The sequence below is a fragment of the Protopterus annectens genome, chromosome 10.part0 (assembly GCF_019279795.1).
Source record: "Protopterus annectens isolate FY-2018-M chromosome 10.part0, PAN1.0, whole genome shotgun sequence".
NCBI classification, from domain to species: Eukaryota; Metazoa; Chordata; order Ceratodontiformes; family Protopteridae; genus Protopterus; species Protopterus annectens.
This window is the reverse complement of record NC_056744.1, coordinates 1080222859-1080250591: the sequence shown is the minus strand read 5'-3', so window position 1 is coordinate 1080250591 and position 27733 is coordinate 1080222859. Positions and strand designations below refer to the sequence as shown.

The 27733-nt window shown below is 43.1% G+C and overlaps 1 protein-coding gene across 1 annotated transcript in view; it reads right to left on the bottom strand.

Moving 5' to 3' along the window:
* EFCAB14 (EF-hand calcium binding domain 14) overlaps positions 1 to 27733 on the bottom strand; it is a 664702-nt gene that overhangs the window by 407470 nt on the left and 229499 nt on the right. The window contains exon 3 of the mRNA XM_044085823.1: positions 11470 to 11615. Within this exon, the coding sequence (XP_043941758.1) occupies positions 11470 to 11615 (146 nt within the window). The remainder of the gene's footprint in view (positions 1 to 11469; positions 11616 to 27733) is intronic.

Genomic DNA, 27733 nt, shown 5'->3' with positions numbered 1-27733 from the left:
TAAGGCAAAATTTCATCAAGATTTAAAGTACAGTATAACAGAAGGTTGGCCACTTCAATATTATTTTCCTTCAATTATTATCACTAGTTAATATCTTCAATTTAAGTGTTATACTTAGTAACACAGAAAATCAAACTTATTTCTGTTTTCACCTAATCTACCTCAACTTGTTTGTGTCTTTCGGCTTTTCCCGGTTAGGGGTTGCCACAGCGGAACTCTGGTCCGCTAATGATTGGCAGTAGATTTTTACATGCTGGCTTGCCGGGCCTAACGCACAACCTTCAACGAAGGAGCGCCCATTCATGCATGCCGCCACACAGAAGACGCTCTAACTTGGAATCGAACAGGCAATGTCTAACTGTGAGGCGACAACGCTACCGCAGCACCACCACCGCAGTATTAAATTCCTGGAATGAACCTTAATAGAATTATCTAAACTAACATAATTCCTACCAAACTTAAACATGTTGTGTGTTAAAAACAAATGGAAACATACTTTTATTTTACATTGTTTCCACGTGCAATTTTTGCTTGTTAGTCACTTTAAGTTGTTAGATGACATCATTCAGGGTATGCTTATTTAAGACCTTTTATTGGTTGATGCATTAGTATATATTCCTTTGAATAATGGCAGTCCATCACTCTGACGAAGTCTTGTGTGGTGTCAAGACGAAAGCGTTCAGTCTGCTTTTAAGTGTTTCCATAGGGTTTACATCACAACATCGAATTTGCAAAACTCTGAATGGCCAAAATATCAAACGTGCCATTCATCAAATCTGCTCATGTGGGGGGCCGCTACTTATATATACCAACTCTGAGGTCGCACTACAGTGAGAAAAGGGCATATTTACTGATCCTCACTGTACCGCGATCCCACAAGTACAGATTCAATGAGATTTGATGTTCGATGTTTTGGCTGTTCGGAGTTTTGCAAATTCGATGTTGTGATATACACCCGTTTCCATACATTGGTTGGGCTCCGCTTTTTTATTTTGGTTTTTGTTGTGATTCTGTCATTTTACTTTTGGTTACATGTTGTGTGTTAAGCAGAAATTAAGAAGAGACACAAAATGAATGCAATAAAAGGGCCATTAAGATAAAGTGCAACTATCTTAATTCTACACTTAAGAGGAATAGTAGTGTACAAGTCCTTTACATCCAAATTCATACAAAAAGATGTCTTCCAAATAAGGCTTTAACCTTTTTAACTACTTATCCTGTGCTTCTAACAAAAAAATCCTGATGTGCACAAAATAATGAGTACAAAAGAAAAGAATCCAAACTGTTGTAATAAATAGTGGATATATTTTATTAGCAAAGCTTTCAAGTTTTACAAACTATTTCTCAATGCTTTCAGAGTGTTGAACACACTGATTACCTCTATGACACATACTGACTGATAAATCAAGAAAGACACATGGTGACCATGGTGGTTTCAACATTGGTCAGTTTGAAACTATTCAACTTATGTATTAGTTTAATTGTTTTTATGTGTCTTTCTTAGTTTATCGGTGTTTGTCACAGAGGTAATCAATGTGTTGCAACACTTTGCCTTTAAATTTTTAATAGTTCATCTTTAATTAGCATAACTGGTTCCATTAAGTGGGGGGGGGGGGTTCAAGAGTATATAAGGTGCCTATGTGCTTGCTCTGCTTTTTTTTTTTTTTCCACTCTGATGAAGTCCCTTTTCAGGACACAAGTGCTTAATGTGGATTAATAAATTTGAATATTCTTTTAAGGGTATTTTTGCAGTCTAGTTCCTGTAGTCTGGGTTTGGACTGTTCAGTTGTATTTTGAAACTTATTTTGTTATTGTTCCAGACATTCTACATCAACTTTGTCATATTCATTTTCATTACTTAGTATTTTTATTCCCATGAAAGCATAAGCCGAAGTGCTAAGAAGTTTATAAAAAGTTCAGTTTGCCTTTATCTACATGCCAATTCATAAACCAGGTCAAATGTAACTGCTGACTTTAATTTAAAATGAGATGTTATGTACCTACCATAACGTTCCATGTTAGTTGTCTTCTCTCGCCTTCTTTCTTGCTTGATGGGTTCGGAGCCGATCCTCGGCTCCGACTCGGCACTTTGCTAAGCTCGAGAGTCACTTTTACAAGCTCGAGGCAGCCCCATATATCATGATGCAAGGCGGTAAGTACCCAGATCTCGTTTGTTGTCTATAGGCAATAACACCTAGCATAAATAACTTCCAAAAGGAAGAAAGAAGGAGAGAAAAAACCTGAAGGATGGTTGTAGGACCAGCACTGTATGGTCTTCAGAAGCATGCTTCCATGTCGAGAGAAAGGTCTGTCCAGGCCAGGGGGAAGGAGGGAGGGTCGCAAGAAAGAAGGCGAGAGAAGACAACTAACATGGAACGTTATGGTAGGTACATAACTTCTCAATGTTAAGTTGTCAATCTCGCCTTCATTCTTGCTTGATGGGACCGCGTCCCTAGCACCTCTATCCTGGGTGGCTCAATGGAACAGACTCTTGAGAACTGTAGAGCCAAAACTGGCTCTGTCCCTGGAGGCCAAATCCAATTTGTAATGGGAAACAAAGGTATGAGGAGTGGCCCAAGTGGCTGCTGCACAGATAGTGTCTAATGGAAGTCTAGCTTGAAAAGCTGTGGAAGTGGCTAAGCTTCTGGTTGAATGCGCTTTAGGTTTCGAGCACAGCTGTTTTCCCCTGAGCTGATAAATTTCAGAGATGACAGAAGAAAGCCATCTAGATAAGGTCACTTTTGAGACAGGAAGGCCTTTCTTGTTATCAGCATAGGAAACATAGAGCTGATCGGATTTCCTGAATTGTTTTGTTCTGTCCAAATAATATCTGAGTTGGCGGTGAACATCAAGATAATGTAATTTTTGTTCAGATCTGTTTGAGTAGTTTGGGAAAAATACCGGAAGATCAATAGCCTGATTTAAATTAGTCTTTGAGGCGACCTTAGGTAAAAAGGTCGGATTAGTTCTCAATGATACTCTGTCCTTGTGAAAGACTAAATAGGGGGGGTGAACCGATAGAGCGTGAAGTTCAGACACCCTCCTAGCCGATGTAATAGCAACCAGGAATAAAGTTTTCCATGAAAGAAATTTCAGGGAACATGAAACAGCTGGCTCGAAGGGAGGAAGAATCAAGGATGTCAGCACTAAATTTAGGTCCCATTGAGGAGGAGGACTCCTGATTGGAGGCTTCAGGAGAAAAATTCCTTTTAAGAAGGCTCTACAAAGCCTGTGGGACATAATGTTGTGGTCTGCAAACCCGACATGAAAGTTAGAGATAGCAGCCAACTGAACTTTGACCGTGGAAGAAGAGGAGCCCGCGTGAAAGATTTCCGCTAAGAAACCCAAAACTGCTTGTACTGGAGCAGTAAAGGGATCAATATTTTTAGCTTTTGCCCAACAAGAAAAGCGTTTCCATTTGCTAGTATAAATCCTCCTAGTGGAGGATTTTAGGGAAGCTACTATGATATCTCTAACAGGATTAGAGATCATAGGAAGCCTGGCTAAGGAAGGAAGTGGAGCAACCATGCTGTAAGGTTGAGAGAAGGGACAGATCGGTGCAGCTGACCCGATTGGTGAATCAGAAGGTCTGGCAATGGGTCCAGATGCCACGGCTGCACCAAAAGGTGACGATGGAGGAACGGAAACCAAATTTGTCGAGGCCAATAAGGAGCAATGAGAATCATTTTGGCTCTCAAAACGGTGGCTTTCTGGATTACTTGTGGAATCAGCGGAAAGGGAGGAAAAGCATAAAGAAGTCCCTGGGGCCAATCCTGGGTCAGAGCGTCTCTGGGGGGATGGCCTGGTAGTGGGAAGAGAGAGAAGAAGTCTGGGTATTTGCTGTTTTGGGGAGAAGCAAAAAGATCGCAACATGGGCGGCCCCATTCTAGAAAAATCTCCTCCACTATAGATTGTTTGAGAGACCACTCGTGAGGCATGAGAATAGCTCTGCTCAATCTGTCCGCTAAAATGTTGGTTTTCCCAGGGATATGCGTTGCTACCAGAAACCGATGAGAGGAGATCGCCCATTGCCAAAGTCTGAGCGCTTCTCGACACAAGGGGTAGGACTTGGTTCCGCCCCGTTTGTTGATATACCATACTACAGACATGTTGTCTGTGTGGACTGCAATTGTCCCCAAAGGAAGAAAGTCGTTGAGGGCTTGCAACGTTAAAAGCACTGCTCTCATCTCTAGGACATTTATGTGCAGGTGGTATTCGAACGGTTGCCACGTCCCATGAACCATCCTGCCCTGATAATGACCCCCACCCGATCAGGGAGGCGTCCGTAGTGACAGTGGCTACCGGGCTGGGGTACGAAGGGTCTGCCTTGGTGAATCTGAGGAGAAGTAATCCACCATGAAAGATGATTCTTGCAAATCTGTGTCACCAAAATTTGGTGACGCATCGGAAGTTGTTGGTAAGACCACTGAGTGAACAACATCCACTGAAGCAGGCGCATATAGAAGCGGCCAGGAAGAAGGGTAATGGCCGCAGCCATGAGGCCCAACACCTTTAGAACCATTCTGGCCTGTACTTTCTTGCTGGCTAGAATGATCCTCACGTGACTTTGAATGTCTGAAATTCTTTGTTCTGTGAGGGTAGCTGACATCCGAACAGTGTTTAAGTTTGCGCCTATGAAAGTAATAGACTGGCAGGGCAATAAGGAGGATCCGAACAGTGTTTAAGTTTGCGCCTATGAAAGTAATAGACTGGCAGGGCAATAAGGAGGATTTTTCGTAGTTGATCGAAATTCGCAATTGAGTGCAAAGATTTATTGTGTAATCCCTGGCTTGAAGAAGTTGATGCCTGATGGTGGCTGAAAGGAGCCAGTCGTCTAGATACGGAAACACCTGGAATCCTTGACGTCTCAGGTGAGCCGTGACCACTGCCATACATTTGGTGAACACTCTGGGGGCTGTAGTGAGACCAAAGGGCAGGGCTCTGAATTGGAAGTGACTGGACCCCAGCCGAAAGCGGAGAAACCTTCTGGAGCGCCTGTGAATTTTTATGTGATAGTACGCATCCTGAAGATCTATTGAGCACATCCAGTTGTCCTTCTCTAGGAAGGGCAGAATTGATTGAAGTGTGACCATTCGGAATCTTGTCTTTCTCACAGACTTGTTGAGTCTGCTGAGATCCAATATTGGTCTCCACTCTCCCGTCTTTTTGGGGACCAAAAAGAACCTTGAGTAGATTCCGGGCTCTGAATGGTCTGTTGTAACTGGCTGAATGGCTCTTTTTTGTAGAAGTTTGAATACTTCTAACTCTGCAATTTCCCTTAAACCGGGTGGTACATCTGGAAGGGAATTTGAGTGAGAAAAGGGACTTTCCTTGAAAGGAATTTTGTAACCCTCGGATATGATCGACTGTATTCATCTGTCTTGAGTGAGGGAACGCCAGGCTTCTGGGTACAGCGATAGTCTTCCCCCGACTGCCTCCAAGGATGGACAGTCGGGCAACATCTCAGGGATGCTGAAAGAGCTTGTCAGAGAGAGGCTCTCTGCTTCCCTGGTTCTGTGGACCCCCTCTGCCTCTAGAGCGGCGTCTGTTATTGTTACCCCCTCTGCCTCTAGGGGTAAACTGACCACGTGTATCCGGTGTGACTCCTTGGGATTTTCGGAACCACATTTTGCCACCCTTCTGTCCTTTAGGGTAAGGTCTAGAAGGGGTGGAAAAACAGACCCCTACGGCAGAAAGAGTCTTGCCATCCTGCTCACACCTGGTCAATGTTTCCTTCACTTGAGGGCCAAACAAAGCCGACCCATCAAAGGGAGAGTTTGTGAAGGACGCCTTAAAGGGATCTGCAAAATTACAGAGCCGCATCCAGGCTTGGCGTCTAAGAGCCACACCTGTACCTGCGGCTCTACTCGCTCCATCTGCTGCATATGATATCAGTCGCATGGAGGAGTTAGCAATAGAATTAAGGGTTCCTAGCTGCGAAGCAATTTTTTCTTGAGCCCCTGCAGCTGTGGGATCCTGTACTACTTCACCTAGCTCCTTAAGGATGTCCCTTTGGAGTCTGGTGAAGTGACATAAGTAGTTCAGCGAGCGCATAGCAAAGGTTGCTGAAGAAAACATCTGCTTACCATACCTATCCATGGTCCTGGAGTCCTTATTAGGAGGATGGACAGGTACCGAAGGATCTGCAAGTTCCTTCTTAGTGGCAGCCGCCACCACCATGGCATCAGCAGGGACACCTTTAGTAAGGAATTGCTTGTCCGAAGGGGCAGTAATAAATTTAGAAGGCCTCCTAGGAACTGGCTCTACAGAGTCAGGAGCAGCCCACGCCTTTCGAGCAATAACCTGCATAAGGGGGTCGAAAGGCGGAGACACCCAGGAGGTGGAAGGCCGAGATCCAAACGCATCCAGGTATACCGACTCATCCTCAGAGGGATTATTGGAGGCCAGTTTCCCTCTGTTTAATGAGTTCTAGGATGTCTGAAAATGAGACATCCTCAGAGGGGATCTAGATCCCTCCGACTCATCTAAGTGGGTATCTGAAGTGACAGACTCAGGGGAGTCTACATGTTTCCTCTTACAAGTCCTCTTGCTGGAGGATCCCCGACTGATCAGGAGAATCCTCGGAAGAGGGGTTCTTCCCAGTGGGGAAACCTGAGGCGGAGGATCTCTGGGTCCGGGAGCAAGAGAGATGGCAGAGATATCGACAGGCACTGTAGAGGGAGGAGCTAAGGGAACAGACTGCTGGCTGAGTCCAGTGGCCAGCACACTCTTCATCACCTCAAGGCTCCCTCCCAGGGAGGTCCGAGAGAACCCGTTCAAGAAACCGGAACTCCAGGGCCCACCGAAGGGAAGGCTCGAGGCAAATGTCGGGGCCGAGCTCACCAAGGCCGAGGCTCCAAGGGAAGAGGGGTCGGACAAGGGTCCGATGCCACTCACCCCTCGGAGGAGACCAGGAAGCCGACCACCGAATCCCTCTAAGGAAGGTCTCGAAGAGGAGATAAGAGTAGAGGCTGAAGGAGCAGAAGGGGGTGGTATCTGTCCCTCAGCCATAGCAGAAACTATTCCCGAAGACTCCAGCTCCAAACTCTGAGGTAGAGTCAAGGAGGAACCGCAGGGTGTGGACTAATAGTCGTCTGTTGAGACGGACTATGTAGCATCTGGGCCAGTGCCTGTGATTTTAATAATCTACTGACCACCCTCTCTAAATCGTGGTCAGAAAGCCTGGATGACCTAGATGATCGGCTCCGATGGCTCCGTTCCGAGAGGAGAGGTGAGGCCGGAGCCGAGAGTATCGGTTCCAAGGAAGGGGACCTGGACCTCTTCCTCGAAGGAACCATCGGAGCCGACGAAACCATGGATGCAGTCGGAGCCAAGACTTTCGGCACCGACAGAAGGTCTCGATGCATCGGCTCCGGCCGGAGCCGATACAGACTTAAAAGTAAGGGTGTCAGAGCCGGTCGGCGCCGACACCGAAGCCTGAGCCACATGGTGGTCGGAACCAATCGGAGCCGACACCGATGTGACCGAACCAGTATTGGCACCGATAGCCATCGGTGCCGAAGGTTTGTGCAAACCAGGATCGGCTCCAGCCGGAGCCGATCTCGACTCTGAAAGAGTCGGAACCGAGGTCGCAGGCTTAGACACAGAAGCCTGGGCCTTGGAAGACTTGGAAGTCTTACTCGGAGCCGACTTAGCCGGACAGCCCTCCGGTTTAAGTAGGCCCCTTAAAATCAATTTGTTTCTCCTTTCCTGCAGGACTCTCTGGCTAAAGGAATGACAAATTGCACAGGAGTCCTGCAGGTGGAGAGGTCCCAGGCAGTATAAGCAAGAAGTGTGACCGTCTGTCAGAGACATCTTCTGACAGCACGAGTCACACTTCTTAAAGCCTGAGACCCTTTCCTTGGACATAGTTGCAAAAACACACCCAACACAGCCCAAGAACCAGTTATCCCAAAAAAAATTAAGATAACTAACCTCTCACACACACACACACACACACACACACCCTAACAAGGGGGGGATGGGAGGGGAGAAGGCCTGACTAAAAAAATTAAGGAGTGAGGGAAATTCTAGTCAGAAAGGGACTTAATCTAAACTAAAAACGCTAAATATAAAGTTAAAAGGTAAAAAAGGGGCAAAAATAGTATAATTTTAAACACTTACCAGGAGCTGGCAAAAGGAGGACCTCATCAGCGAAGCGGCAAACGAGATCTGGGTACTTACCGCCTTGCATCATGGGATATGGGGCTGCCTCGAGCTGGTAAAAGTGACTCTCGAGCTTAGCAAAATGCCGAGTCGGAGCCGAGGATCGGCTCCGAACCCATCAAGCAAGAATGAAGGTGAGATTGACAACTTAACATCAATAACTATAAATCAGTTTCTAAATGTGAAGACAGTCACTTTAGCTTCTGCGTAGAGTGAGTGAGTGAGTGAGTGTGTGTGTGTGTGTGTGTGTGTGTGTGTGTGTGTGTGTGTGTGTGTGTGTGTGTGTGTGAGACAGCTACACACGCACGGAAGTGTGTTTGTAAATACCATAGAATTAACTTTAAGCAACACTGTGGGTTACCAAACCTACACTTTCACTAGCCAAAACTTGGAGACAAACTTATTAATGACACATTTTTTATCTTTATGTGTGTACCAATAATTACACTACAAAGGAAATGCCTACTGCAACTGACAACAACATATTGAACTCAAATACTGCAAGGTTTTACATAATATTATATTAATAAACATTTCTTATACTATTTTTGCAACTAGTATGCCACATTACAACTTTATTTCCTGTAGAATTTAAAACTGTTACGAGGCATTGTGTCATTGTTTTATTATAAAACCATTCCCATGCTTAACATGCTGAGCTCTGTAATGTGTATAAACAGGAGCTCTTCTCTCTCTCTAGGCCTCCACTCAAAATTGGCCACAACCTAGTTTGGCAAGCAAATAATCAAAATGTACATACACAGACAATCATGTTTAAGTGGTTCTTATCTTTGTCAAGATTCAGCTATGGCATATTCGACCCCAAACAGGGAAAACCTACATGGGTATCTACAGCCTTAACCTCTCTAGATTGCACTACCACGTTAAGTACCATTCAAGCAATCTGTTTTTTTTTCTTAAATAATTACACATTTCCTAGTATGATAAATATTATGGCTGCATGGCCAAATGTTTTGGGATAACCATTTAAAGAAAAGCACACAGTTTAGGATGTTTTCCGCTGTACTTATTTCTAGATGTGTAGGGGGAGATCACAGAACTTTCCAATACTTTTTCAACACTGCCCCCTACCCCTTGCGATGATGTGAGGTAGTGCTAGCTATGCCAGAGAGAGTAGGGCAGTGCATGCATAACATATACCAGCTGACTAGCTGGAGTTTTGTAAAGAATTTTATGTCATTTGAATATTGAACTGATTTATACAGATGTTTTGTGTTAAAAATGTATCAAGAATGGATCCCACTGGGCAGAAAAGAAATGCACATGCATGTCAGACTATACTGTGTAACTGTTAAAGTGTATATATTTTAACAGAGGATACTAGAAGGAAAGGGGTTATGCTCAGCCCAGCTAACCTTAAGAAAATAGCCTGAAATTAAAAGACTTAGTTTAGACCATAAAGATTTTATCTCCCAGGTCTGAATGCAGCCAGAGACACAATGTCTGGGTTGGGGATCCTGCTCTTATTGTCCTTAGTGCTAAACTAATTGCTACCCTGGGGTGCCAGAGAATGGCTGGTCAGACTCTGCAATAAGGATGAAATGGTTGGAATTGTGTTACCATCTCCAGATGCTGGAATAAGCCTTAGTAAAGTTCCAGGTGTGTATTGTGACACATCTGCATCTGTTCTAGATCCTGGCTCAGCTTCTAGTTGGCGGGGGGGGGGGGTGTTAGTGTGGAAATCACCGAATCAGGTGACCAGATGTGATGCCATTCTATAGCCAGCACTGAAACTGTATTTAGATACTAGTGAGAGACGTAACAGATGACACTCAGCACTTTGTTTTGGAACAGACATGACCACTCGCCCACATCATTTTGCCTTGCTTTAGTAAGTAACTTAACTAGGTAACAGCAATTATTCAGTCAATCAGAAAAATATAGTGAGATTAGCTAAAACTATCTTTATCTGTCTGAGTCTTTCCATCTGTGTTATTTTTTATATTTCCTGTGAATTAAAACTCTGGTGTTTATTGCAAATAGACACTCAGTATTCTCATGTTTTTTCATTATTAAATATATCTAAACCTTTCATTGTGGCTGGTCTTTTAGAAAATATTTTAACCCTTGAGAGTATTTGCCTTTATTTAGTGGCACTGTAGCATCACACTCCTGAAAGTCTTGTAGAATGGTTAAACCCACCATTTGTATTGGTATTAATTTTACTACGAGTAACTGGGTACCCTGGTAACAGCCTTAAAGCAGCTGGCTGGTGGCAGTGAATCTACCTTATAGTCTGGGTGGAGGTGGCATAGCAGGTAAATCTGTGTCAGCCTTTCTCAGGTGTGTGTGTGTTTGAAAATGAAATCTCAAAGAATGTTTGTGTCAGCTACTTGGAGGGAATAGGGACCCAGAGCACTGATTTCTGCAGAGAGAAAGTTGGAGTATTATTTGGGACTTGGGAAAGAAGTCAGCATGTGCTCTTAAGGGAAACTGTGTTTGATGCAGAGAGCTGCATCTGAAAATACTGTGTGTAGCTATTTCCTGTTTTAAGTGAATGTTCCACATCGTTGTCAGTGGTTAAGATCGAGCTCCTTGATTACTGGCTCAGTGGAGGGACATCACAATGCCCACTCCCCCAAAAGAGAAGATGACAAAAGGGAACAAGCAGCTCTTACTGAAAAAAAAGACACAGGATGCAAGCTGCACTAAAGGACATACAACAAGAATACTTCAGCGGACTTGCATCCCAACTCGGATGTCAATATTTATTTTAAAGCAGTACAAGTTTTGTAAGCTGAAATTAGCACCCTTCAGAGGACAGCAAAACTATTAATTTTTAAAAACAGTTTAGGAGGGCTTTTGTAAACTTTATATTGTTTCTTACTTGCTTTCTTTGACATTGCAAGACCTGTCATTAGACCCATAACACTGTGTTACAGAAATATGAAAAAAATACCAACTACTTTTCTGTAAGATGCAACTTAAGCAGTAAATGTGTTTAAAACCTATGAAACTATCAGCTCTTAAAAGGTTTAATGAAAGCAACTGACCAAAGTGTTCACACAGTTTTGAAACAGTAGAAAAAAGTATGAAGGTATATACAACAAACACGGAGACACACAAGCAGAAGAGCAAGTTGCACATTACCCTACACTGGGAGGCATTCAAAACATTGTACAAACCATGTAATGGCCATCAAAAATTAAAAACAGCATACTACAGCAATACAAGAATTCTCCTTGAAGGGAGATAAGTAAAGTACCAAAAGCCTTCAACTTTTTTGTATCTTTTAAATTGAGCATTACGTAGAAGCTGTCCCTAGTAACAGAAGTGGCATACCTGTTTACTCAACTCAGTGACATTGGTCCACACACTGCTCAGACTACTGTCTCCAGTCTCAATGCTTTCCAATTGTTTCTGTTTTTTAAGCAGATCTTCATTTAGCTTGTGAATTTCATGGGATGAGCTCTGCTGGTTTGATTCCACTATATAAAAAATAAAAAATATGAATGCAATAAAGGAGTGACAAGTCTGTACAGAAAAATCACATAAAGATGCCAGAGCTATTTCAGCGTAAATGTGTAAATTGAGCAACTTTTTACTTTAAAACACAAAAGAACTGATGCCAGCAGATTCAGTGGGTTAACAATACTTTTATGGAAATATTTTTTCCTTTTTCACTGTCACTTCAGAAAAGAGCATGCATAAGGGGTGTTTCATAATAAGAGGTTTGCACAATTACATGTCATTAATGCCAGATGTGGTTTCTGCCTTCATCTTCAACAAAACAGATCAACTGCCTATAGTTTACCCTAACTACCAGAATTCTTGACAAATCAGAACTGTGTAAAATCTTACCATAACAGTAGATGTCCTTCTCTTCACTGTTGCAGTATTCATCATGTCTGGGATCTCCTGCCAAGGATAACCCAACATCTGGCCGGTATACCAAAGCCTTTATTACCCAGGAGTATCGTACATCAAATGTATGCTCCCCTCCCAAGCCTAGGGCATAATGGTGACATATGTATACCCTCAATCCAGAATGGATGTACCCCAGGAGAACCAGGACTCCAGTGGAAAGGAGTAAATGTATGTCCAGAAACAGGAAGGCAAGAGGGAACACAGCCTCTCAGCCACAGAGAAAATACCACCCAAGGTAGAAGACAAAAAGAAAAATGGGGTAGGAGGGAGGAAGTGAATACTGCAACAGTGAAGAGAAGGACATCTACTGTTATGGTAAGCTTTTCCACAACTGTACTATCTCCTTCCATATCTCCATTGTAGTATTCATCACCTCTGGGAGAGTACAAGAATAGCCTTGGCAAATCTTGCCTTGGCTCTGGAAATGACATCCAATTTTAATGCTTAGTGAAAGTGTGAACAGAAAATCAAGTATCAAGGATGGAGATGGTGTACAAACCCTTGAAGAAAGCCCCCGAGGAAGTCACTAGCAAAATGAGCCTGAAGAAAAGCAGACAACTGTTTGCCATGAAAAGTATAACAAAATGAAATGGCCTTGGAAATCCTGGAGAGATGATTTACTTTGAAACTGCCAAACCTAATGTCCTGGTATGAAAAGAAAGAAAAAGTTGATCAGATTTACAAAAGTTGTTTGTTTTGTCTAAATAATATCTGAGCTGTATATGCCAAGTCCAAAGGATGAAGAACCTTCTCGCCAGTAGACTGTGGAGAAAGGAAAAAGGAAGGAAGCTGGATAGACTGATTGAGGGACAACTCATTAACCACCCTGGGCATAAATGAAGGATTCATACAGAGAGACGCCTTGTCTGTATGAAAATCAAAAAAAGGAGGGACTATTATCAAGGCCTGGAGTTTGGAAACTCTTCAGGAAGAGGTTAAAGCAATCAATAAAACAGTTTCCTTGAAAAATGCCTCAGTCAGTTTTTCAAGGACAAAATACAGTTCCTAAGGAAGAAGAATAAGCATTCTTTTGGGTCTGACATGAGGACATCATTTAGAAATTGCTTCACTTCAAATCTAGAGGCCAGAAGACGTTTCAGTGGCAGACAGGCAGAAATCGTTGACAAATGTGCTTTCACAGAATAATATGCTAAGCCAGAATGCAGCAGTTCACACAGGCAGGAAATAACCAGGGGGGCCCCCAATGAAAAAGGATCCTGGTAATGTTTAAGACACCAGACAGAAAATCTCTTCCACTTGGACATGTATGACTTTCTGGTATTGGGTTTCCTGGCCTCCTGCAGGACCCTAAGCCCATCCTCAGAAAGTTGGTGTTAGAAGGGAATCAAAAGCCTATCACCTAAAATGTGAAGAGTGAATAATTGCAGATGGAGGAGAGATCCATTGTCCTGTGTGAGAAGGTCCATGCAGTGAAGTAACTTATGATGACTGCCCTTACCCAAATGGAATAAGAGGGGGAACTAGTGCTGTCTGGCCAAAAGGGAGTCACCAACTAGATTTCTGAAGTGTCTTTCTGGATCTTCTGAAGGACATTGAGAAGAAAAGGAAGGGGAGGAAAGGCACAGAGAAATATTCCCTCCAAAGAGAAGGGCACGGCATCCACTTTCTGAGCCAAAGGACTTGGAACTCTGGAACAGAACCAAGGGAGTTGCCTGTTCAGATGGGAGGCAGAGATCCACTTTAGGAATATCCCACTGATGAAACAGGTCCAGAAACTATTCTCTGTAAAGCATCCATTAGTGAGACTGTATACTCAACCGGCTGAGAGAATCTGCCACAAGAGTGCACTCTGAAGGTATGCAGACTGCCTTTAGGGTCACCTACAGACTGATGACTATTTCCCAGGCTTTAAGAGCTAGTCTGCAATGCAGGTTAAGACTGTGTGCCCCCTTGTTTGTTGATTTACCACATAACTGTGCTTTTGTCTGCAAAATCCTGCAAGGGACCTAGCACCCACAGCGAGTGGAGAGCTGGAACAGCCAGAATGAGAGCCCTTATTTCCTTAATACTGATGTGATCTACCCTCTGCTGACTCCACCAAAGGACTTGAATCTTCAGGGTGCCTGAATCACCTCTCCACCCCATCTATGAGGTGTCCATGAAGAGTTACTGGGATGGCCGAGACGGTTGGAAGGGAACACCCAGACTGAGACAGACCTGTTGAAAATACCAGTGATGTTCCACTTTGAGACAAGAGAGTAAAGGAACCATATAATCTACTGGGTGGCAGTGCTGAAGACACACTGATCTGAGATACCACTGAAACGTTCTCATATGAAGCCTGGCCCAGGGGACCAAGGAGATGGTAGAAGCCATGTACCCCCAGAGTCCTTAGAAACTCCCTGACTGGAAGACAGGACAAGGGAAGCAGGGGAAAAATCATTTGTGACTTGAGAGAACCTTGGTGGCAGAAAGAGCGGCTAGCACGGGAACAGTTTGGATCCTGCAACCTAGAAATATGTGGTCTTTAGATGGAGTCATCTTTGACTTCTCAAGGGTAACCATGAACCCCAGGCTGTGCAACTGAAGCTGGGGAAAAAGATTCTGCACTAGTCTGGCTTGGGGTGGGGCCTGAAGCAAGAGGTCATCCACAGTAAAAAAAAGTTTTGAGTGCCCTGAATCCTAGAAAAAGGGACAGTTGGAGCTAGGCATTTGGTGAATACCCTTGGGGCTACTGAGAGCTCAAAGGACAAAGCAGAGAACTGAAGATGAGAGGAACAAGCAGAGAAATGCAAAAATGTCCTAAATACAGGGCGGATAGGAATATGAAGGAGGCGTCCTTTAGGTCCAAGGATACTAGAAAGGCCTGGGGAATTAAGAGGGGGAATACAGTCTGAAGATAAAGTATTCAGAAGGATGTCACTATGAGAAAAGTGTTCAGAAAGGAAAGATCCAGGATAGATCTCAAAGATTCCTCTTTGGTGGGGACCAGAAACTTTCTAGAATAAAACCCTACACCCCTCTTGGTCTGGGGAATCAGGTTTATGGTATCCTGGTTTAACAGACCCTACAATATTCCTGGAAAATTAGGGAGTTGTTCTGCAGTAGGTTGAGGGTTACAGGAGGAGGAGGGTAGGATATTCCAGGCCATAAAGTAGCCCTGCCTGATAAAGTAGAGAGGCAAAGAATGCGTGTTGATTTTTGGCAATACTGGATGAGACAGCAAAAGGGAACCTGGCCAAGAGGAAGGAAGGGCAGAAAATCAGGTGCTGCAGACTTGTCAGGAAAGGACTGCTTTCAGGGCCTAGGCATTTGAGTAGGCTTATCAGAAAATACACACCTAGAAGCCGTCTTACCCTTGGAAAACTGTGTGGGCAGTCTATGCAAAAAGGCATTCTAGACAGTCTTCCAAGGGTAAGACTGAATAGACTGTCTAAGTAGTCTATGCCAAAAGGCAGTCTTACTAGGATAGTTCCCCTGAAACATGGGAATGGTAAAAACAAAGATGTGTTTCAAATCTTTCATATCCTTACCCTGAACTTGCAAGGTCTTAAAGAGCTTTGCAACAGCAGTGCCAAACAAGTTTGGTTATCCAGAGAAGCATTCAGGAGTTGTGTTTGCATTGTACTTAACTTTGTTGATACTAGCTTTGTAATAAATTGTATATGGTGCCTTTCTCCCCGGGCCTCCACTGAAAATGGGCTTATTTTGGCCCAATGGATTTTCCCAGTTAACAATAAAATATATAAATAAATAAATCATCTGGCAAGGCTTGAAGGCGAAACGAGGAACAGTGCCTCATCAGAGAGGCAGCAGGAGGAGGCATCCACTGCATCATACCTGCCCTTTATAGAGTGACTGGCAACTTGAGAGTGGAACCTAGTACAGGAACGGCCAAGGCCCTAGCGTCAGAGCCCGCATGCCAAAGACAATCTTCCCAGTCTGAGAAAGAACAGACAAAATGTACCTTCTCATATGGGTTTGGTAATTTATACCTCTAAAGAGTAAGGCAGCAGAAGTGTACATGTTCTTACCAATCTTCGTCCACAGCTGTACTGTCCTTGTCCAAGGAAAGGAGCTTAGAAAACCGGAGATGCCTAGAAGGCTCATCAGTAGACACAGATATCACAAGTGGATCAGATGAAGGGCATTTGTTCAAGAACTTGCAGGCATCCAGCATCTTAGAGAACCTGAGAGGCTTCTGAGGGGGTGGAGGCCATAAGTCTGGTGCCACGGAAGCAACTGAGAAGGTAGCCAACAGAACAGAACAGCCAGCACAGGAGGGACAGCAGAAGGTTTATGAGAATCCATCTGTAATAACTCATAATACCTTTTCTGGATGTTGGATACTTGGAAACAATCTCATCTAAAATGCTCTGTCATATGCAGGACCATATCCCCAAAGGATAATTCTTCCAAAGGAGAATAAAGACCGACAGACTCATCTTTCTCCAACCCATAGTCTAAAGGATGGGGCAACTGAGAAAATCATTTGAGGTCTCAGGCTCTCTTGCCCTTTTGGGGTTAGAGGACCAAGGCGGTGCAAGAACCGAAACAACCCGAGGAGGGTTCAATGCCATAAAAGCAGTGAAAAAGCCTTGACTGAAGTCCTGCCATTCCCTTTGTGGATCTCTAGTAGCTGACACATTTAGTTTTCTGTCTTTTCTTCAGTGGGAGGTCTGCCCAGACAAAACATGGTGGTTCAGACCCCTGCCTAGATTTGATCAAGGTACCTGACCACCTCTTCCCTAACAAGGATCTGCGGAATCCCTTTTGCCCCCTTGGAGATACAATCACTCTTAATTCCCCCTCTATGTCCGAGGCAGACGATTGCAATACCTCCAAGGACGTGCGAGAAGCAGGCTCTGTACCAGCCTCCAAGGTCATGGCAGAAGAAACAGATGGTAATACCAGACTGTCCTCCAGGTTCTCATGCACCTCAAGAGAGCTGTCTGGTGAAGGCTGGGCAGAAGCAGGCTCAGGTCTAGTTTTCTTGGCCTTCTTCTTGAGTGGTGGCTGTACCTCGGAGTGAGTGGATTCTGCCATGGTATCTTGGACTAACAGCTTGAGATGCTGGTTCTCAAGATAAATGGAAAGGGAAGCAAGATGGCTACATAAAGTCTTAGGTACAAAAGCCTAACAGGTGGAACATCAAGTGTGGTTGACAAACACACCTAAGCAAAATAGGCACCTATCATGATGTTCCTTCTGGGAAATCTGCTTCCCTTTACTGGAGGGCATATAACCCACTGACGAAATATAAGTAAAAGAAAAAGGAACCCGAACAGGGTACCCTATTGTGAAGATGGAGATGCAGTATAACCAGCAAACTGAAGGTCATTCAGACAGACATACAAAAATGGCATTCGCACTGGTAGCAATGAAGTTGTAGATTGACAGTGTACATGCATCACCTTTATGCCCTCTACTTGTGCAGAGATAATACATCTGACGTACATCTCTCCTGGGAAATAAAGGCTTTGGTATACTGCCCGAACACTGGGCAATCCTTGGCAGGAGATACTACCCAGACATTGGGCTATCCTTGGCAGGAGATCCGAGAGATAATAAATACTGTATCAGTGACATGCAAAGGACATCATTTGCTACACATTAGATGTCCATGATGAAGTTTACATACTACACTAAGAGAACATATTCTCACAACAGTTCTGATCCACTTTTGTCTCCTTTGTTAAAGGAATGGATGGCTTACCAGTTACACATGGCAGGCTCATTTTACAGTCTTTTATTAAGAAAGAAACAATAAAACACTTCAAGCCACTTCCCACATCCATGTTGCTGGAGCTGCAGATACTGCTGTAGCAAATTTTACAAAAGTTTTTACTAAGGATATATTACAGGCAGAAACTTAAAATACTAACCATATGCCATCTTGACTTTACTACCTACCACTCATTTAGGCCTGCAAGTGTGGACAGAAATAATACTGGTGACAGGGTATCTGTCACTATCCAAAACACCATAACCGCTAGACTACTCAAGCAGGACAATGACCTAGTATTTCTAGAAAATATATATCTCATCACATCCTGGCTATCTACAGGAACCCATCCATGACACCCACAAATCATAAAGAATATTTTAATAAACTACAGTCCCTGCTCAATAACCAAAAGACTAATTCAAGGGGACTTTCATCACCCTTCCATTAACTGACTCTCATCACCCTTCCATTAACTGGTACACCTACACCTTAAGAATACCTCCCCTATTAAGGGCACCAATATACTCAATCCTGTTCTCACCAACAGCATCCCCATCTGCGTGTCTGCTCCCTGTGCACATCAAATGCTCAATGAACAAATCAGACCACTGCAACACTGAAAATGTGGTTCCAGTAGATGTCATCATCCAACACAACTATCTTTAGAGAAGTCTGCAAGGACAAAACAGTCATGCTTACTGCTGACTTGAGAGTTCAACAGTCCCGCCTTCAATGACCCTACAGCAAATACCAAAGCATAAACCCAAACTTTATTCTTCCATCTCAACTCCTGCATACAGAATAAGTCCTGAACTAAAATTAATAGCTTAACAGTCAGGAAATCCTTCTATGTGGCACACCTCATCACTAAGGGCTTTTCATCCAGAAAAAGGAGGTCATTGACCCACTGTACTCATCCCTCATTAGACCATTATAGAGTACAATGCCCGGTTTGGTATGTACCTCACAAGACATCTGCAACAGCTGGGAAGGCTGCAAAAATGCCTCACTAAAAGAATCACAGGCCTAAAGTAGATGCCCTATGCTGACTGTCTAAAAAAAACTCCAGCTATACTCTGTGGCATATCGCCTACTCAGAGGTGATCTCTGCTTAACATACAAGGCCTTGTCAAACCCTGAGTTGCTGGACATGCTCCATTTAAAGAAATCCCAATCCCTCAGAGCCACAAGCTCCAGGGATCTAAACCTTGTCATCACAATGAACAAAACATGCTGGAGGGATAGGTCCCTGACGCAGAGACTCCCCATACACTGGAACAGACTGCCCACACATGTCAAGCAGAGCGCCTCCTTGGCCCTCTTCAAAAAGAACCCTGACAATTGGATGGGAGATAGGAAATTCACCCAGGGGATCACGTCAGTCACCCTGCTAGACAGGGGTCCAGGGAAGTAAATATTGTGGGAAGAAATATCCAGGGAATTGTTATGGCTAGGCTTGTATAGGCCCTAGGGCCGATAGCCTAGTACCAACCTATGAACTTATGAACATATGAACAAAGGATAACCACAAGTCATTCTTTAACTATGTAAACAATCTGAGAAATAATACCCAGCTTTGCATCAGGTATATTGCTAACAGAATCACCTACTCAAACCCTGAGGATATAGCTGTCATCCTAGCACATAAATTCAGCTCCGGCTACCACCCTCTCCGCTTGCCTCATAATTTCAAATACAAAAGTAGCCAGTCCGTACCCCCTTCCCAGAACAGATACTAAAAGCACTTTCCAGGGCCAAAACACCAATGTTATGGATCTGGGCAACACATCAGGCTGTTCCGTATCAATATGAAACACCCCTTTATCACACCTTCACCTTAAAAATTTCAGATGCATTACCTCCACTCAATATATATCAGGAAGTCTGGAGAACAGTTGTATTAGTGCCTCTCCACAAGGGAAGCCCTATCACACTCCTTGAAAACAACAGACCTATCAGCCTCACCAGCATCGTTTGCAAGGTAATGGAACACATCAACAATGATCTCTTCCAACAGGAACACAGGGCACCTACAATTCTTAGACCAAAACAAATTTGGCTCTGCAAAAGGTAGTTCATGCCTATTACAACTAGATGATTCCTTTCAATGAGTCATACATGCACAACACATGGGTGACTCCACGCACACAGCTTACCTTGACTTAGCCAAGGTCTTTACATTGTACTCTAACATCACTAACACACTGGTTAAACAATATAAAGCCCTTTGTAATCCACTGGATTGCCAAGCGGCTTAGTGATAGACGCACTCTATTATAGTTAATTAGCAGTGATACATCACAGGGTTCTGTTCTGGGTCCACTTTTATTTGGCATCCACTTTTCTAATGTCAATACCAACATTAAAGACCTCTAGCTCACCAGCTTTGCAGTCACTGGCAAGTTTGCAGCCATCGTCAACTGCCGTGATGACACTTGGGGCCTCCAAAATGACCTAATTCAGATAAATTCATGGTGTCAAGATCATGGTCTAAATCTGAATGCCAAAAAAATCAGCATAGTGCAGTTTGAAAAACAGGATCTCTTGCACACCCACCACAAACAACACTCACTGAAAAAAAGACATTGTCATTAGAGACCCAGGTACCTTTGTGGATAATGAACTCTCCTCGGACCATCGTATAGTCACTGTCAGAAGAAAAACCTTCTACCTTGCCCAAATAATTATTAAGGCCTTATCCACTCAGTCCAAAAGCATTATTATTTCACAATATCCATCCCTCATCTAACCCATACAAGACTACAGTGTGTCCTTAGGAACATACCTGTCCAAGCACCTAAACCAACTTGAGGAACCACAATGTTTCCTCACCAAAAAATCTCAAGCACAAGCTCCTTAGATTAACCAAAGTATCTAAAATCCATGTCTCCCTCATGTGTCTGCTCCAAACTCCTTTGTGGAAGTCTATGCCTGGCCTACAAAGGTGTAAACACCCCAAGCCTGCCTGATAAACAGCAGATGCATAAGACAACAAATAACAAAGATAAAGGGACTTAAAATCTATATTACAACACAAGTAAAACTTATCTCTCTCCCAAAGAATACCTCACTTCTGGGACAAACTCTTACTTTTTGTAAAGCAAACCATTTCCTTTAGTGCCTCTAATCTAACTTAGACAAATGGAAAACTGCAAATTTACTCCAGGCCTAGCTCCCTAGACCGTATGGGCAAGGGAGCAAGTAGATGAGTACACCAGAAGGACTGCAGTGGATAGACTTCATAGGATTATAGGAAGTTACTAGGCTATTGGCCCTGAAGCCCTTATATGCCTAACCATGAGTTTAGCCCATGTTTATCCAAATCAGCACCTGATGCTCTTGTCCAGCAGGGACACGGGTGGAATCCCAGGGATGTATTTTCTATCTCCCAACCAGTTATCCAGGTTGCGTTTAAAAAGGGATAAAGAGGTACTCTGCTTGATGTGGAGAGGGAGTCTATTCCACAGAAGGGAAGTCTCTGGGACACAAATCTGTCCCACCAACAAGTCCTATTGATGTTACAGACCAGGTTGAGGCTGTGTGTGTGGGTTACTCGAGTGGAGCTTGACTTGCGGATATGCAGCAGTCCCATCAAGGCAGGGCCCAAGATCGCCTTATATGCCAGGCAGAAGTCACCTCTAAGGAGTCTGTATGAAACTGAGTAAAGGAGTAGGGCTTTTAACCTATTTGTGTATGGCAGATTTTTGAGGCCCTGGATTCTCCTGGTGAGGAACCTCACCTCTGTAGTCTCTCCAGCTGCTGCATGTGCTTTGCAAGGTGCATACCAAATGGGGTGTTGTACTCAATAATGGGCCTTATAAGGGAAGAATACAGAGATGTTATGACCTCCTTATCCCTCGATGAGATACCTTTACTTATTAGGTGGGCCATGTAGAAAGCTTTCCATACAATGGAAGCAACATGGTGGTCAAAAGTCAGGTTGCTATCAATCTGGGTATCCAAATCCCTCACGACTAACCGTGTGCTTAGGACACTATTAATATGATAATTTATGAGGCTGTCACTCTCCCCAAAGGGGATCATGATGTATTTTTTGGTACTAAGCTTGAGGCCATGTTTCTGGCACCAGTGATTTGTTTGGATGAGACCTTCTTGGAGGATGTCTACGTCAATAGGGGAACTGATGACAGCAACCTGCTTGCAGTCATCTGCAAACGTGGTCAGTCGTAGCCCACTGGTTTTGGCATGCACCTCAAAAAAGTATATCCCAAACGACAGAGGCCCCATGACTGAACCCTGGGGTACTCCGCTCAATATAGGTCTACCGCTTGAGGTGGCTACCGGTACTTTGACTAGGTGGGTTCTATCAGTCAGCCAATCAGGTACCCATCTGGTAACATACGGATTGATGCCTAGTTGACAGAGTTTATCTGTTTAACTGGTTTAATGTCTAGCAGAAACCTACAAACCAGTAAACATTACAATTTAAAAGCTGTTTCTAGATGTTGAACAATTTTTGGCAAGACTATAATGCATAGGATCCTGCAACACTCTGCTACCCAGAAGCAACCAAGCGCTGTTTGAGTATCTACCCAAATGTTATGGTTTAGTGCTACAGTAACCCTACCTGATGTAAAATAGGAAACTGTGTAGCAGTGAAGCTTCTCCCATCCTTCTTCGTGTTAATTTACTTAGACCGTTTGTATTTTTCTTCGAATAGTCAGTTCACTGTTACTGTACGCTGTTAAAGTACTGTTCTACAAATTGTTCACAAGTATGTTTGTCTTGAAAAAAGTTATGTAGGTGCACACCACTGTCAATGACATGACAGGCACACAGCACAGAACGTCATCAATGTTGATCCAACACCATTAGCTTTTGCAAGACAGCAGAACGACTACATGAAAAATGGTTACACCAATCCACACTACTGCAGTTTTACTGATGAGTAAACTCATGCGTTACGATTTACTATTAAATTAATTATTTCAGAAATAAGTTCAAAGGGACCTGATGATGAAAACAGCATGCTTATGCAATCAAGCTTTACAGATTAATTCTGTCAAACCATCTGCTGCTTTATATACCACAACTAGCTTGTGGACTCAAAACTCACACACACACACACACACACACACACACACACACACACACACACACACACACACACACACACACACACACACACACACACGCACACACTTCTTTCAAGGAAACACCTAAGAAACAAATGGAGAAAGCCAGCATCACAAGGATGGTATGTAAGACAGCCCCTAAAACACATTTGGCAATTTGGCTAGTAACAGCAAGTGCAGTTTGCCTGGTAAACCATGTTTCTTCTGCTTTGGGCAAAAGAAGGAAAGACGACTAGGCTTAAGATATGCAGTCCCTGAAAAGCCAAAGTGCATGCTGTGGATAACACAGTTGAAAAACTGAAAAATGAACCGACTGGATTATGATAAACTGAAATATCACCTTAAATAAATGTGAATATGTGCGAGTGCAATGTAACACTATTTTAAATGACTTTAAATACCAAAAGAATGGATTCAGAAATTTTCCAAGCTCAGGAACAGTCTTCCAAAAAAGAAAATAGTGAGACAAAGAAACAGGTCTTTACAGAGGCCGAGGCATACATACACTAGAAGTTTCATGCAAACATTTACCTTTCACACAAGTACAAACAAATACTCTCAGTGCTGCTATCTTTTCATTTACAGCTTCAAGAAAAACAAATCACTTAGAGGCACCTTAAAAGATCACGTGCAACGGTATGGCATACAACAATTAGTTTCTAGTTGCAGTCTGAATCATATTTTTGTCTAAAATTATGATTTTATGCTAAAATAACACTTTTAAAAAATTAGTAAAATCCTTGAATTGTCACTCCCAATGAATCAAGTAGCTCCAACAAGTGGCAAAAGAAGAAAGCAAGAGTGGGGATGCACTTACAAAAATGAAACAATAAAATTAATAAAATAATGCTGACCATTTTACATGTCTGCAGCTATTTGTATTTGGTTATCATTAAACATTCATTTATGTAATTACATCTCAACTCCTTGTTTTTTTTTGCTACTGCTGTGTGCGACTTTTAAAAATCTGCTCATGTCCTTTCGGCTATGTGGCTGCAAAGATGACATGATGATGCATTCTGGCAGAATTAACTCTTCTTCCTCGGCTTCCTGCACAGTACTCTTGTATACTGATTTATTTATTTTTTTTAATTCTTGGTGTGCCATCTCCACCCTTGCCCAAAATATGTATCATTTTTTTGTACCGAAACAATTTTGTTACACGTTTTTTTTGGTTACTTTGTTGTATTTTTGGTTTCTTGAAAAGCCAGAAGTGGACCCAGTGTATGGGAAGATGGCTGAGTCGCAGAGCAAACAGTAATACAAAAACACTTAATAAATAAACAGTAACAAGAATAAAAATGCATTACTGCTTACATCCGTTAATCCAAGCAATTCAAGACAGAATAAACCATTGGACAGTGCAGTGGTGCAGCGGTAGCATTGTCACCTCACAACAAGAGGTTCTCTGGTTCAATTCTCGGCTGGGGTGCCTTCTGTGTGGAGTCTGTATGTTCTCCCTGCATTCGTGTGGGTTTCCTCTGGGTGCTCCAGTTTCCTCCCACATTATAAAGACATGCATCTGGAGTGTTTCTCCCTGGGCATCCACTGAAAATTGGCTTCATTCCAAGTCCGACTTTCCCGGTTAACAAATGTTGAATAAAATAAATAAAAATAAATTTCAAATGTGTAACAAAATTCCAATGTTATATAGCCTTCAAAATGTTTTACTTCTGCAGGCAGGTTCTTTACTCTAAAAGAAATTACAGCAGTCGCAGCTACTAACAACTTCTTCCAGCTTTTCCCGGTTAGGGGTCGTCACAGTGGATCACCTGTCCGCTCATGATTGGCAGTGGAATTTTACAGTGTCGAGTTGCCAGCTCGGCTCCCAACCTTCCACGGAAGGCACACACACGCACGCACTCACGCCTAGGTTCAATGTAGAGTATCCAATCAAACAAAAAAAAAAAAGCCATAGCACAGAATCCCTGAAGAACGACAAACACTACCATTTCAATATCCAGCTATCTGATTCCATCTCTCACATTACTTATGTTAGCATTTCTGTTACTGGAAAGCTAAAAAAATGCAATTAGTCACCATGCTAGCTCTCACAAGCAAGGGAGGACGAATGTTCTGCAGTTCAACAGTGAATAATGGGTTGATGTGTAAGTAATTTAAAGAATATACTAAGCATAACGGGAATACTACTGCATGTCAGTATTTGCTCTAATCCACACAAAGGTACTTCTGCCTGACTAGCTGACAGAAGGATATACAAGGAAATGCTGGCAGATATGGTCTACCTAGACTTCCCTAAGCATTTGGCTCAATCCCACAAAGGCAGCTGCAAAGAAAACTAGAAATGTTGCAGGAAGGATCAAGACTATATATCTGGTTTGATGGCAGGACACAGATGTGTATGTTGACAGTGACAATGCCAACAATAAGAAAACTTCTTAGTGGAACTATGCAGGGGTCAGTCCTAGATCCAGTACAATTCATTTTACTTGTTTTAGAAATACTAGAGAGAAAAGTGTTCAGGATCATACTCATCAATGATGACACAATGTTAGGTACAGCAGTGGGGAATGGAGAGGATATCTAAACAAGGATGTGAAAAGGCTGCTCAAATGGGCCGAAGATTCTCAGTTGTGGTTCTTTGTAAACAAATGAGAAGTACAACAGCTGTAGTGTGGAGCATCAGATGGACAGAGTAGAAATGATAGCAGAAGAGAGAGAAAGGATCTAGGACTTCAATCAACATTGACTAGGCCAACAGAAGCAGACTAAAAGACAGAATGCCAGAATGATGGGCTGTATCCCATAGCTGACAAACTAAAGAAGCAAAAAGTAACACTTCTTCTCTGTCAAGCCCAAGACACGTCACAAAGTCAACAGCTGTGCACAGCTTTAGAGGAAAAACAAAAAGAAAGACATTAGGTTCCAGAGGAAAGCCACAGAAAGATGTGGGTTTACAAGAAAAGGATATAATCAGGGACTAGATAACCCAGAGTTCTTGTCATAAGAGACCAGAAGTGACAGGAGGGAAATGGATGCACAAAATCATGTGACAGACCTATGACAGGCTATCCTGAACAGGAAATGGGAGTAATGAAGGGACACAGGCAGCAAAACCCAAACCACAGAACCTTCCATGAATCTACAGAAATACTTCTTCAGGAAAAGGGCTGGAGACCCATAGAATGGACTATCAGAATTGGTAGTGGGGGGAGGTGCACAGTAAAAGGGCTTGGAACATGTGTAAAAGGGGCAACATGGAAGACAGGAATGGAAGGCAGGTAGAAATCTGAATACATTTAAAGGACACACTAGACAGGACATCTGCCTCCATAAGCCTTCAGGCAAAAGCATTAGACCATTAAGTAGAGTAATCACTGGTTTCGGAGTCCTCAAATTCCTTACATGAGCCTGAGAGGGAGGAATTTCCAAACTCTCCTATTTTCTCCAGGTGCGGGTTTATACATAGTCTCAGACAAGGATGAGCATGCAAGTGATGTATGTTAAGTGAGACAAAATATGGACCAATGAATGGGTGAGTACCTTACAAAAGGTGGCACATGAACAAAACATGTCTGTAGCTAGTCCACCAGCAATGTCAGATTACAATACCTAAAGGTATAGTCTCACATCTACAACTGCAGCCCTCCCACAAGACAAATGTCTGATGCCTACACCCTGAGCTGTACGCCCTGGCCTGGAACAAGCAGATGGTTCCCCATCTACCTTAGGTAACAGGAACGTGCTGGCGCAGAATGGAATCTAAGAAAAATTCTTGTAATAAGCTCTCACAATCCAGGATTGATGAGACAAAAAAAATGCTCACCAGTAGCAGGCAGTCTGGCCTTGGGCTTCAGTCAACCATCTGGGGCTGGATGGTGCAGGCAACCCAGAAAGCACCCCAGCCCCAATGAAGGACCATGTCTAGTAAAAATATAGTTTTCTGGGTCTCTTCAGGCAGAGTGCATTCAAGTATGAACACGAAAGATCCTCTTTGTTGCAGATACTCTTGGGGGGAGGCTCCAGAGTGGCTGAAACCTCTTTTATCTAATGCCGAGCAAAGGGGTCTATATTACTTTGTCAAAGATGAAATTCCTCGAACCTACGTTCACAGAACATTATTCAGAGAATGGTCCCTTCAGCCAATGTTCACGTCAGAAAACGTTTTATACAGGGAAGGGAATTAGTTGGTCAGCAGTAGGAAATCTGCCCCTTTCCCCACTGTAGTGTGATCTTGGAGTTGGTTAAGTGTGTGTGTGTGTGGGGGGGGGCAGAGCCCCCCACCTTGGTGGGTTTAATATGCTACTCTGTGTGTGATTGTCGAAGTGGACAACTAACTTCATTCCCTGTGTAAAACATTCGCTGATGTGAACGGCTGCTGAAGGAAATGCTTGCTGAATAATGTTCAATTAAATTTTTACAGCACAGGATCATAAGAATTGCAGGACAGGTGACCCATGAGACCATATGCATCTTACTGATATTATGTACCTCCCACTTCTATGATGGCAAAGCAAATCAGGTCCAGGAAGAATTTGCAGATGCCTATCCAATCAGCAAAGTTAAGTCTTGAAGTATGCAAGGCTGTCATTTTATTTAATGTATAAGGACACTTTATAGCAGAGATAGGATAACTGTTAGTTAATACATCTGTCCCTCCAGAATGTTTTGCTCATATGTCATGGGGATTCATATCCCTAGATCTAGTGTTAGTGGAGTTGTTTGTCTTTTGAAAATGTGAGAGAGTAGGAGGGCTTGGTATTTGAGCAATGGAACGCAAAACATAGTTCTCCATGCAACAGTCTGTAAAAGACCAAGTACTGAGACATACTTTCAAGCTTTTCTAGGTAACTCAGGGACTTTATACCAGTAAACTTCTTACTTAGGAAATGCTGTGGCCTTTTTAGCTGTGTGATGTAACTGAAGAGGTACA